This window comes from Heterodontus francisci, chromosome 37, assembly GCF_036365525.1.
Source record: "Heterodontus francisci isolate sHetFra1 chromosome 37, sHetFra1.hap1, whole genome shotgun sequence".
NCBI classification, from domain to species: domain Eukaryota; kingdom Metazoa; phylum Chordata; class Chondrichthyes; order Heterodontiformes; family Heterodontidae; genus Heterodontus; species Heterodontus francisci.
Window position 1 is genome coordinate 16707430 of NC_090407.1, and position 13252 is coordinate 16720681.

The 13252-nt window shown below is 44.2% G+C and overlaps 1 protein-coding gene across 2 annotated transcripts in view; it reads left to right on the plus strand.

The window, feature by feature from the left end:
- The window catches only part of rer1 (retention in endoplasmic reticulum sorting receptor 1), a 36813-nt gene that overhangs the window by 18196 nt on the left and 5365 nt on the right, over nt 1-13252 (plus strand). For both annotated transcript variants that reach the window (XM_068017172.1, XM_068017173.1), the window contains exons 4-5: nt 904-1003; nt 7615-7693. In XM_068017172.1, coding sequence (XP_067873273.1) covers nt 904-1003; nt 7615-7693 — 179 coding nt within the window. The remainder of the gene's footprint in view (nt 1-903; nt 1004-7614; nt 7694-13252) is intronic.

Here is a 13252-nt window from a genome sequence, read left to right on the forward strand (position 1 = left end):
CATAGCCAGGGACACTAAGGCCAATTACCTCTTCCCCACCTGAGGATAACTAACTTGACACGGGCCAGGGATCATTCCCTGGATCTTCCTGGTCTGCATGCCTTGGATACTGATTATCATAGGATAAAAGATGCCAAAAATGGACAGTAATCCTCCTGTTTGAATCTTCTGGGTCTGCGAAAGGAACATAGGAACAGGAGAAGGCCATTTAACCCCTTTCATCTGCTCTGCCATTCAGTGAGATCACGGTTGATCTGTAACCTAACTCCATGTATTCACCTGTGCCTCATATCCCTTAATGTTTTTGGTTAACAAAAATCTATCAATCTCAGATTTAAAATTTATGATTGACTTAACATCAACTGCTGTTTGCGGAAGAGTGTTCTAAACTTCTTCTCTTTGAGTGTAGACGTGTTTCCTAACTTCAATCCTGCAAGATGTGGCTCTAATTTTTTGGGCTATGTCCCCTAGTCCTAAACTCCCCAATCAACAGAAAGAGGGTAGATAGTTTTTCACTATCAGTTCCCCTTAATATCTGAAAACTTTGACCAACTCATGGCTTAACCTTCTAAAGTCCAGGGAATACAACTATAGTTTATATAATCTTCCCTCATAGTTTAACCCTAAGAGTCCAGCAATGATTCTGATAAATGCAATCATTCTATGCTGCACTCCCTCCAAGGCTAATATATCCTTCCAAAGGTGTGGTGTGCAAAATTGAACACCATACTCCAGATGTGGTCTAACTTCTACCCCTTATCTGCTAGTCCTGTGAATATAAAGGCCAGCATTCCATCAGCCTTTTTGATTATTTCTATACCTGCCCATGACATTTTAATGATTTATATACTTGGACCCCCTCAGACTCTCTTGATGCTAATTTGTGGTGTTTTTCTTGTTCAGGGATGGTACATTGTGACGTATGCCTTGGGGATTTACCACCTGAACCTCTTCATTGCGTTCCTGTCCCCAAAAGTCGACCCTTCACTAATGGAAGATTCAGGTACTGAGACTTCAATGGATTTGTGCGAGTGAAGATTTGACATGTCATTAATTTAAAGAATTCTAGGACTCGTGAAATTTGATTCCTTTTATTTAAAGAAGAGTGACCAGAAATATTACTGAATAGAATTTTGGAAAAATAATCATCGGACTCAATTTGTGTTTGTTGTGGAGAAAAGATTGAGCAAGGCGACATGATACCAGGACTCAACTGATGGGAGAGCTGAATACTACAGATAAAAGCAGCATGTTTAACTGGAATTGTGAGCAGTGAACTAGAGGACAGAGTTAACAAACTTCATGCTATCAGGAGTTTAGAAGGTTCTATTTCTGCCAGTGTTGGAGATAATGTAAATCCCAGATAAAGCAGCTGATGCTGAGTTTATTAACACCTTTTAAAGCACTTTAATATTGTGTCCAGGCTGTGCCAGTGCCATTGGTTCACAATGCATGGGTACCACACAGCCCAGTAGTATAACTGAGTCCTCTCAGTCACAGAATCATTACAGCACAAAAGGAGGCCATTCAGCCCATCATGTTCACACTGGCTCTCTGAAAGAGCAACTCACTCAGTTCCATTCCCCTGCCTTCTCCCCATAACCCTGCACATTCTTCCTTTTCATATATCTGTCTAATTACCTTTTGAATGCTTCAATTGAATCTGCCTCACCACGTTCTCAGGCAGTGCATTCCATTCCTTAACTACTCGCTGCGTGAAAAAGTTTTTCCTTATGTCACTTTTGCTTCTCTTATCAAATACTTTAAATCAGTGCCCTCTCGTTCTCGATCCTTTCACAAGTGGGAACAGTTTCTCTCTATCTACTCTGTCCAGACCCCTCATGATTTGGAATATCTCTTATCAAATTACCTCTCAGCCTTCTCTTCTCCAAGGAAAACAGTCCCAACTTCTCCAATCTATCTTCATAACTGAAATTTCTCACCCCTGGAACCATTCTTGTGAATCTTTTCTGTACTCTCTCCAATGCCCTCACATCTTTCCTCAAGTGCGGTGCCCAGAATTGGACGCAATACTCCAGCTGAGGCCGAACTGTGTCTTATACAAGTTCAACATAACTTCCTTGCTTTTGTCCTCTATGCCCCTATTAATAAAGTCCAGGGTACTGGATGTTTTATTAACCACTCTCTCAACCTGTCCTGCCACCTTCAATGACTTATGCAATGACTAATGATCTTAGAAAATTTGCAAGTATATATAAAGGGTTGGCCATTTAGGACTGAGATGAGAAATTTCTTCATTCAAAGTGTTGTGAACCTTTGGAATTCTCTACCGAAGAGAGCTATGGATGCTCTGTCGTTGAGTATATTCAAGACTGAGATCGATAGATTTTTAGATACCGGGAGAATCAAGGGATAGGGGGATAAGGCAGGAAGATGTAGGTGAGGTCAAAGATCAGCTATGATCTTAATGATGGAGCAGGCTCAAAGGGCTGAATGGCCTACTCCTATTTCTTATGTTCTCCCTTAAGTCCTCCCTAGACAGGAACTTTTGGGTATAAGTGGGGATTGAAACTTCAAATTTATGCTAACAGTTTTAGTACTGTTTAAGTGTAAGATTGCCCTTGAAAAACTATTAGAGTTGAATATTTTCCATGTAAATTGACACAGGAGTTGATAGTATAATTACCTTAAGATACTGAGACACAATGCATAGTTCTGTTTAGTATTGTAGCATTCCAGGATTGTAGTAGTTATAGTATTTCTGTTGTAACATGTACAGTTGTAATGGCCTTTAATGTATTATAGTGGTGATTCTGTATTGTAGTGATATTTCCATATTGCTGTGGTGGTGTGCCAGTATCATAGCAGTAGTATTGAAGTAGTGGTGTTTCAGTATTGTAATGTTATTGTTTTATTTCCCTTGTAAGCTGAAACAGCAGTAGAAATGACACTGCAGCATAATAACAATATCATTCTCATAATCGACTGACTGCTAGATATTTTAGCTGGCCTGGTCTCAAAGCAGGTCTTGTACATTGACTAACTTTATATTCAAAGCTGCCATGTTGGCTACAGATCAGCCAGTACAATGGTGGAACAGGCTGAAGGGACTGATCAGCCTGTTCCTATTATATACAATTCACATAGTTTGGTAGTATTTATCTTTATATCTTTATGGGCGGCACAGTGGCGCAGTGGTTAGCACCGCAGCCTCACAGCTCCAGCGACCCGGGTTCGGTTCTGGGTACTGCCTGTGCGGAGTTTGCAAGTTCTCCCTGTGACCACGTGGGTTTCCGCCGGGTGCTCCGGTTTCCTCCCACAGCCAAAGACTTGCAGGTTGATGGGTAAATTGGCCATTGTAAATTGCCCCTAGTGTAGGGAGGTGGTAGGAGAATTGAGGGAAGGTGGGGATGTGGTAGGGAATATGGGATTAATGTAGGATTAGTATAAATGGATGGTTGAAGGTCGGCACAGACTCGGTGGGCCGAAGGGCCTGTTTCAGTGCTGTATCTCTCTGACTCGATATCTGTGGCATTGCAGCTGTAACCCAGGTGACAGGATTTAGCAGCACTGGCACAGCATAAAAGCTTTTTAAAGAACCAGTGGAATTGGATTGAGAGTTCCAAGGATAGAGATAGAGAGAGATTGATTGAGACAGCTCAGGACTCCATCATTGAAAAACATCAAGGAGGAGAATGGGTCCGAGACATAGGATGTAAGATTAGATTGATATCCTGGAGGATTCTTTGATTTACATTTGAAGAGGTAGATTAAAAAAAAAACTTTGCTGGATTTTTCATTGGGGATTAAATGGATTGGCTGGATCCCATTATATGTGTGGATGGAACAGGTTTAATGAGCTGAAGACACATAGCAGGTCCACCGGCCTCTGGGGCGAGAGCAGACAGTAGTCAGTGATTGGTGTGCACACTCTTCTTTGAGAGTGCAGAGACGAACAGACATATTAATGTGATCAGAAAAAGGCAGGGAATATACATTTTGAAAATAAAATTCTGAAGAAACCTCAGTGGAATAATAGAACATATTTCAGTGAAGTAAAAAATAAAAGACTTCGGTTGGATCACATTTGGAGTTCTTCGTACAGTTCTGCTCGCCATATTATTAAAAAGATATAGAGGCACTGGAGAGAGTGCAAAAAAGATCTACAATGATGATACCAGAACTGTGAGGTTATACCTATCAGGAAAGGATGAACAGGCTGGGGCTCTTCTCTTAAAAAGAGAAGACTGAGGGGTGACCTAATAGAGTAGAGGCCTTTAAAATTATGAAAGGTTTTGATAGAGTAGACATGGAAAGTGCTTTCACTTGTGGGAAGAACAAAACTAGAGGCCATAAATATAAGATCCTCACCAAGAAATCAAATGGAGAATTCAGGAGAGACCTCTTTACCCAGAGAGTGGTGAGAATGTAAGAACTTGCCACCACAAGGAGTGGTTGAGGTGAATAGTATAGGTGGGGGAAACTAGATAAGCATATTGGGGAGAAAGGAATAGGGGGTTATGCTGATGGAGTTAGATGAGAAAGATTGGGAGGAGGCTCAAGTGGAGCATAAGCACCAGCATGCACTGGTTGGGCTGAATGGCCTGTTTCAATGCTGCGTATTCTAAGTAAACAAAGTATGTGCAAATGATTGAAAGAGTGTGAAATTAGAGGGAATGGGAGAAATGGAAAACCTGGGGTGGGGGCAGGAGTGCTGTCTGGACTGAAATTAAAACCAGTTTTAAAAAGACTATATAGCTAAAGGAATACGCCTGCTCGCACCTGATTTTTCAGTTTTGTATGAGAATCCACACAGGAAACATTGTCTGTCTATCCTCACAACAGCTGCTGATTGACCTGTTATGTGCTTCCAACTCCTTCTGTTTTTGTTTCAATTTTTCAGCATCTGCAGTATTTTATTTTTAATTAATGAGTTGAATAGCCTTTTCATACTTTGTTGTTAAGCATGTTCCAGCACTGAAACAGGCCATTCAGACAGTCAAGCCAGTGCCAGTGTTTTTCTCCATATGAGGCACCAAATCTAATTCCACTCTCCTTGCTGTTCGTATCCATTAACATTCCTCTTTTATCAAATGGTTACCTTAATTCGCTTGTGGGATGTGGGCATTGCTGGCAAGGCCAGCATTTATTGCGCAGTCCTAATTGCCCTTGAGGAGGTGGTGGTGAGCTGCCTTTTTGAACTGCTGTAGTCCATGTGGTGTAGGTACACCCACAGTACTGTTAGGAAGGGAGTTTCAGGATTTTGATCCAGCAAGGATGAAGGAACTGTGATATATTTCCAAGCCAGGATAGTATATGACTTGAAGGGAACTTGCAGGTGGTCGTGTTTCCATGCGGCAGCTGCCCTTGTTCTTCTAGGTGCTAGAGGTTGCAGGTTTGGGAGGTGCTGTTGAAAAAGCCTTGGTGCATTGCTGCAGTGCATCTGGTAGACGATACACACTGCAGCCACAGTATGCTGATGGTGGAGGGAATGAATGTTTAAGGTGGTGGATGAAGTGCCAATTTTACCTGCCTTTTTGAAAGAACTTACAAACTGGTATTCAGTAATGGTTTGTGGCGGAGAATTCCATATGTTAAACACCCTCTGCAAAGAGATTTTATTCCATCATGGATCTTGGAGACCATGGTACAGACCTAAAGTGTTTTAGTGAGATCTATATATGTTGTGCTCATTTTTGCTTTGTTCCAAGAAGTGTTTTTAATTTAATCCCAGCTGAAAGCTGTTCTTTGTGTTCCTTACTCCATGAGGAATGGTGAGGCTGAGCATTCATCAGTGTTAAGTATCCAAGTTGGCGTCATTACAGTGATACTGGGAGAGTAGCACTAAAGTTTGCCTTGTGATCTAGTGCACTGGTTCTGTCCTGCAATTTCTCCCTAGCTGCCTATCCGGTGGAACCCTTAGGGAGGGTCAGTTAGGAGATCCACGCTTCCTGCACATCCAACAACGCTCTTGGCTAGGAATATTTGGGAAGTGTAGCGTTTTCTATCTTTATGTTGTTACTGAGCCTATTGCAGATGGCAGGTTGTCAGTGGAAAATTCTTTTAAAAGCTTGCTGCTGTTCCTATGCACCAGTGAATGGCTCTCTCCTACATGCGTGTGAGTAATAATTACAGCTACAAAAGCAATGTCAAATTTAATCAATGAGCTTTACTTGTCTGACTTATTTGGTGCTGTGAATGTGTAGCAATTACACTGCCAGTGAACAGGGGCTCCCCATGGGCCCAGAGCTCATGTAATGGGGAAGAGGCAATTATTAATTCAGGTTGACTGTGTTTTTACATTCACTCTTCCTTTGTATATGTTTCCACCTGACACTGTTCTTCTGACTGATGCTCTCCGTTTAGTCTCCGGAGTGCACAGTAGAAATTTATGTGCACGATTAAGGATTCACCTGAAGATGCTGGCTATTGTTGGGGTACCAGCGCCCCGTGGTCATACTTTGTGTTTGAGCCTCGACATTGGTCATCACTGTGGCCATATGATGATGGAGGTGATCACAGCTGAGCCCGTTCCCGTTCATCCACTTACAGATTCCAGCTAACATGTGCCGTTGGGCAGTGAGAGACACTCCTCCATCCACCACCAAAAATTCAACTAGATCACATATGATCTACCCATCACATATCCATGCTGACTCTCTCTGACCAGCTCACACTGGTGCCAGTGCTCAGTAACTCAGTCTCAGAGATTCTAGTAAGGTCAGGTGGCGACTTTACCTACTGCGCAATTGGAACTTTAATATGTCTCATACGTAAGGGTACTGGTGAGAATAAAGTTCTGATTCCAACTGATTTTTTTTTGTGGCTGTAAAAACTACACATTTATCATTTAAATAAAAAAATAGTATACTGCATATTATAAATAGAATATTTCTTGTGCAGCAGTGCGTTTTGATAGACATAAGCACAGGTAGTGTCACAGGTGAGACAGGGTCAGTCTCAGGATTCCACTATGACCCACCATATTTGCCTAGAAGTGTTTTGAAGAGAAACATTTCTTTTTTAAGTAACTACAGCTCAAATTGCCATGTCTTAAATTCTGGATCCATGTTATAATACCATCAAAGGTCCATGATATAGAGCCTCCCCAAACACACTTAAACAGGAAGGAACATTGATCTAATGGGTACTATGCATACTATACTGTCAGCTGCGGCTAACTGGGTAACACTCTCGCCTCTAAGTAGCAGGTTGTGGCTTCAAGTCCCACTCCAAGGACTTGAGCACAAAAATCTAGGCTGACACTCCAGTGCAGAACTGAGGAAGTGCTGCACTGCCAGATGAGATGTTAGAGCAGATGGGGTCTTGGTTTATCAGGTGGACATAAAAGATCCCGTGACACTATTTCATAAGAGAGCAAGGGATTTCTTCCTGGTGTCCAGGATAATATTTATCCTTCAAACAACAGATAATATACACAGATATACTGGCCATTATCTCATTGCTGTTTGTGGGATAGCTGTCATGTTTTCTACATTACAGTGGTGACTTCAAATACTTAATTAGCTGTAAAACACTTTGGGACAGCCTGAGGTTGTGGAAGTGCGATATCAATGTAAGTTCATTCATTCTGCGAGGCTGCTGCATTCCGACTGTTGGTAAATGTTAATGTTATTTCTCTCTTCTTCCCAGACGATGGACCTGCTTTACCGACAAAGCAAAACGAGGAGTTCAGACCCTTTATAAGAAGGCTTCCAGAGTTCAAGTTCTGGTAAGTGATTTGGAGACGAGAACAATGATCCTCCACAGTGACAGCACCACCAAATCCAATCTTTGTATTGCTGGTCCCTGCTTCATGCAGTCTGGGGCCTGGTCTTTTACCTCTTAGTGAGCTAACAAAAGAATTTGGGCAGAGGACAGTAGAGGGTTATTAGCTTTATTTTTGGATGTAGTGGGTCTGGCAGTTGACAGCTAGCCAGAACTGCACAGCACTCTGCTTGTGTCATGATGTTTTGCATTGTAATAAAGCACGCTGATATACTCAGCTGACTTGCTGTGTTTATAATGCCGAGGGAGATGATTGTGCAGGAGGCAGTTTGAAATACCCACGGAAAACATTTGGATCACTTTGGACAAGAAGGAAGTACCATTTTGCAGTTTAAAATAATTACCAGCTACCGAGCACATCATTGAATTACATAGAATTTACAGCTCCGAAATAGGACATTCGGCTCAGCTGATCAATGCCAGTGTTTATGTTCCCCATGAACCTTCTCCCACCCCCATTTCATCTCATCCTATCAGCATATCCTTCTATTCCTTTCTCCTTCATGTACTTATCTAGCTTCCCCTTAAGTGCATTTATACTATTTTCCTCAACCGCTCCTTGTGGTAGCGAGTTCCACATTTTAATCACTGGGGAAAGAAGTATTCATTTTTTTTGTTCATTCAGGGATGTGGGCGTCGCTGGCCAGGCCAGCATTTATTGCCCATCCCTAATTGCCCTTGAGAAGGTGGTGGTGAGCTGCCTTCTTGAACCGCTGCAGTCCATTTGGGGTAGTTACACCCACAGTGCTGTTAGGAAGGGAGTTCCAGGATTTTTACCCAGCGACAGTGAAGGAACGGCGATATAGTTCCAAGTCAGGATGATGCGTGACTTGGAGGGGAACTTGCAGGTGGTGGTGTTCCCATGCATTTGCTGCTCTTGTCCTTCTAGTTGGTAGAGATCGCGGGTTTGGAAGGTGGTGTCTGAGGAGCCTTGGTGCATTGCTGCAGTGCATCTTGTAGATGGTACACACTGCTGCCACTGTGCATCGGTGGTGGAGGGAGTGAATGTGTGTAGATGGGGTGCCAATCAAGCGGGCTGCTTTGTCCTGGATGGTGTCGAGCTTCTTGAGTGTTGTTGGAGCTGCACCCATCCAGGCAAGTGGAGAGTATTCCATCACACTCCTGACTTGTGCCTTGTAGATGGTGGACAGGCTTTGGGGAGTCAGGAGGTGAGTTACTCGCTGCAGGACTCCCAGCCTCTGACCTGCTCTTGTAGCCACAGTATTTTTATGGCTATTCCAGTTCAGTTTCTGGTCAATGGTGGCCCCTAGGATGTTGCTAGTGGGGGATTCAGCGATGGTAATGCCATTGAATGTCAAGCGGAGATGGTTAGATTCTCTCTTGTTGGAGATGGTCATTGCCTGGCACTTGTGTGGCGCGAATGTTACTTGCCACTTATCAGCCCAAGCCTGGATATTGTCCAGGTCTTGCTGCATTTCTACACGGACTGCTTCAGTATCTGAGGAGTCACGAATGGTGCTGAACATTGTGCAATCATCAGCGAACATCCCCACTTCTGTCCTTATGATTGAAGAAAGGTCACTGATGAAGCAGCTGAAGATGGTTGGGCCTAGGACACTACCCTGAGGAACTCCTGCAGTGATGTCCTGGAGCTCAGATGATTGACCTCCAACAACCACAACCATCTTCCTTTGCGCTAGGTATGACTCCAGCCAGCAGAGGGTTTTCCCCCTGATTCCCATTGACCTCAGTTTTGCTGGGGCTCCTTGATGCCATACTCGGTCAAATGCTGCCTTGATGTCAAGGGCAGTCTCTCACCTCACCTTGAGAGTTCAGCTCATTTGTCCATGTTTGAACCAAGGCTGTAATGAGGTCAGGAGCTGAGTGGCCCTGGCGGAACCCAAACTGAGCGTCACTGAGCAGGTTATTTCTAAGCAAGTGCTGCTTGATGGCACTGTTGATGACACCTTCCATCACTTTACTGATGATTGAGAGTAGGCTGATGGGGCGGTAATTGGCCGGGTTGGACTTGTCCTGCTTTTTGTGTACAGGACATACCTGGGCAATTTTCCACATTGCAGGGTAGATGCCAGCGTTGTAGCTGTACTGGAACAGCTTGGCTAGGGGTGTGGCAAGTTCTGGAGCACAGGTCTTCAGTACTATTGCCGGAATATTGTCAGGGCCCATAGCTTTTGCAGTATCCAGTGCTTTCAGTCGTTTCTTGATATCATGTGGAGTGAATCGAATTGGCTGAAGTCTGGCATCTGTGATGCTGGGGAATTCAGGAGGAGGCCGAGATGGATCATCAACTCAGAACTTCTGGCTGAAAATTGTTGCAAATGCTTCAGCCTTATCTTTCGCACTGATGTGCTAGGCTGCCCCATCATTGAGGATAGGGATATTTGTGGAGTCATCTCCTCCAGTTAGTTGTTTAATTGTCCACCACCATTCACAGCTGGATGTGGCAGACTGCAGAGCTTAGACCTGATCCGTTGGTTATGGGATCGCTTAGCTCTGTCTATTGCATGCTGCTTACGCAGTTTGACACGCAGATAGTCCTGTGTTGTAGCTTCACCAGGTTGACACCTCACTTTGAGGTATGCTTGGTGCTGCTCCTGACATGCCCTCCTGCACTCTTCATTGAACCAGGGTTGATCTCCTGGCTTGATGGTAATGGTAGAGTGGGGGATATGCCGGGCCATGAGATTACAGATTATGGTTAAGTACAATTCTGCTGCTGCTGATGGCCCACAGCGCCTCATGGATGCCCAGTTTTGCATTGCTAGATCTATTCGAAATCTATCCCATTTAGCACGGTGGTAGTGCCACACAACACGATGGATGGTATCCTCAATGTGAAGGCGGGATTCCGTCTCCACAAGGACTGTGCGGTGGTCACTCCTACCAATACTGTCATGGACAGAAGCATCTGCGGCAGGCAGATTGGTGAAGACGAGGTCAAGTATGTTTTTCCCTCGTGTTGGTTCCCTCACCACCTGCCGCAGACCCAGTCTCGCAGCTATGTCCTTTAGGACTCAGCCAGCTCGGTCAGTAGTGGTGCTACCGAGCCACTCTTGGTGATGAACATTGAAGTCCCCCACCCAGAGTACATTTTGTGCCCTTGCCATCCTCAGTGCTTCCTCCAAATGCTGTTCAACATGGAGGATTACTGACTCATCAGCTGAGGGAGGGCGGTAGGTGGTAATCAGTAGGAGGTTACCTTGCCTATGTTTGACCTGATGCCATGAGGCTTCATGGGGTCCGGAGTCAATGTTGAGGACTCCCAGGGCAACTCCCTCCCTACTGTATACCACTGTGCCGCCACCACCTCTGGTGGGTCTGTCCTGCCGGTGGGACAGGACATACCCGGGGATGGTAATGGCAGTGTCTGGGACATTGTCTGTAAGGTATGATTCCGTGAGTATGACTATGTCAGACTGTTGCTTGACTAGTCTGTGGGACAGCTCTCCCAACTTTGGCACAAGCCCCCAGATGTTAGTAAGGAGGACTTCGCAGGGTCGACAGGGCTGGGTTTGCCGTTGTCGTTTCCGGTGCCTAGGTCGATGCCGGGTGATCTGTCTGGTTTCATTCCTTTTTATTGACTTCGTAGCGGTTAGGTACAACTGAGTGGCTTGCTAGGCCATTTCAGAGGGCGTGTAAGAGTTAACCACATTGCTGTGGGTCTGGAGTCACATGTAGGCCAAACCAGGTAAAGGCAGCAGATTTCCTTCCCTAAAGGAGATTAGTGAACCAGATGGGTTTTTACAACAATCGACAATGGTTTCATGGCCATCATTAGACTAGCTTTTAATTCCAGATTTATTAATTAAATTCAAATTCCACCTTCTGCTGTGGTGGGATTCGAACCCACGTCCTCAGAGAAATACCCTGGATCTCTGGGTTACTAGTCCAGTGATAATACCACTACGCCACTGCCTACCCTTGACAGTTCCTTCACTGCTCCTACTGTTGTGTGGAGGCTGGTACAGTGATATTTACATCACAGGAGTGCTGAGCTGATGTCTGGAAACACTGATTGGGGCAGAAGGTAAGTATACCTTCATGCAGCCTTGTACAATGATCTTACAGGAGAATGTGTAATATGTGTTGTACTGAAAGAGCCTGAGAGGTACCAACAATACCTTGCATTTATGTAGCAGTTTTAACGCAGGTCATCCCAAGGCACTTCACCAAAAAGCAAGGGGAAAGAATGGACATGTGACCAAAAGCCTGGTTCAGAGAAGTGGGTTTTAAAGAGGATTTTAAATGAGGAGAAGGAGGCAGAGGGATTTAGGAAGGGAATTCCAGAGTCTAGACAACTAAAGGCACATCTGGTTCAGCCTGAGACCGTTGCTGGGGAGGATATGGGAGAGGTGGCAGGAGTATGGAGTTTGTGGCAGGGCCTGAAGACTGTTGCTTCCTCCACTGTCTTTGTGAACAGAGGCTGCACTCCATTAGGATAACCGAGATGCTGCTATAGTGAAAAATTGCCCAATGGTCAGGTTCTTCCCCTAGAACTGACCAAAACAAACCCAAAACAGTAGCCATCTGATTTATATCATCTACAGCATTTCCAAAACTTATTAATCCTGCACTCCTTATCAAGATCAGAAATACCACCTGTATGGATTCCTCAGTAGTTTGTTTTGGAGACTGTTAAACATGGTGACAGGTTTCAGTTTATACCCATCAGCCAGCTGACCAGGCTACTCATTTCCAGCTCACTACACTTTGAATTTGTCAAGTGAATCACAAGAATTTTAAAGAGATATTGCTAACATTGCAGGACTCATGATTGAGTATTTGCATTGTTTTATTTAGATACTTATTCTAAATACCAGTCAAACTCCATGGCTTTGCACAGGCAGTCAAAACCTAGTGTAGTCTTCAGTTGAAACTGGATTAGTAGGTCAGGGATAATTGGACCTGGCACTAGATTGTGAGCTTGAACACTTAAAGGTGCAAGAATGCTAATATCAAGAAGTAGTGGTTGGTGTCATCAAGCTTGGCTTTTCAAAAGGCTGTTGAATTGTCATCGGAAGGAAAGATTGAGGGAGAAGAGGAACTCCAGGAGTTAAGAGTTGGAGCGATGAGCATTTTGAATTTATGGTCAGCTCGCTGAGTCTGGACACTGTGCCAGCTGCCCTCTGTTGGGATTCCTATTGGCAACTTTAATAATGTCATAGAATCATAAAATTGTTACAGCACAGAAGGAGGCCATTTGACCCATCAAGCCTGTGCCTGCTCTCTGCAACAGCAATCCAGCTAGTTCCACTCCCCCACACTTTTCCTGTAGCCTTGTCATTTTTTTCCCATCAGGTACTTACCTAATTCCCTTTTGAAAGCCATGATTGAATCTGCCTCCATCATCCTTTCAGCTATTGCATTCCAGGCCATAACCACTCGCTGCATTTAAAAAAAAGTTTTTCCTCGTGTTGTCTTTGGTTCCTTTGCCAATATCCTTGGGTCTGTGACCTCTGGTTCTAGACCCCTCAGCCAATGCAAACAGTTTCTCTCTACCTACTCTATCTGGACCCCTCAT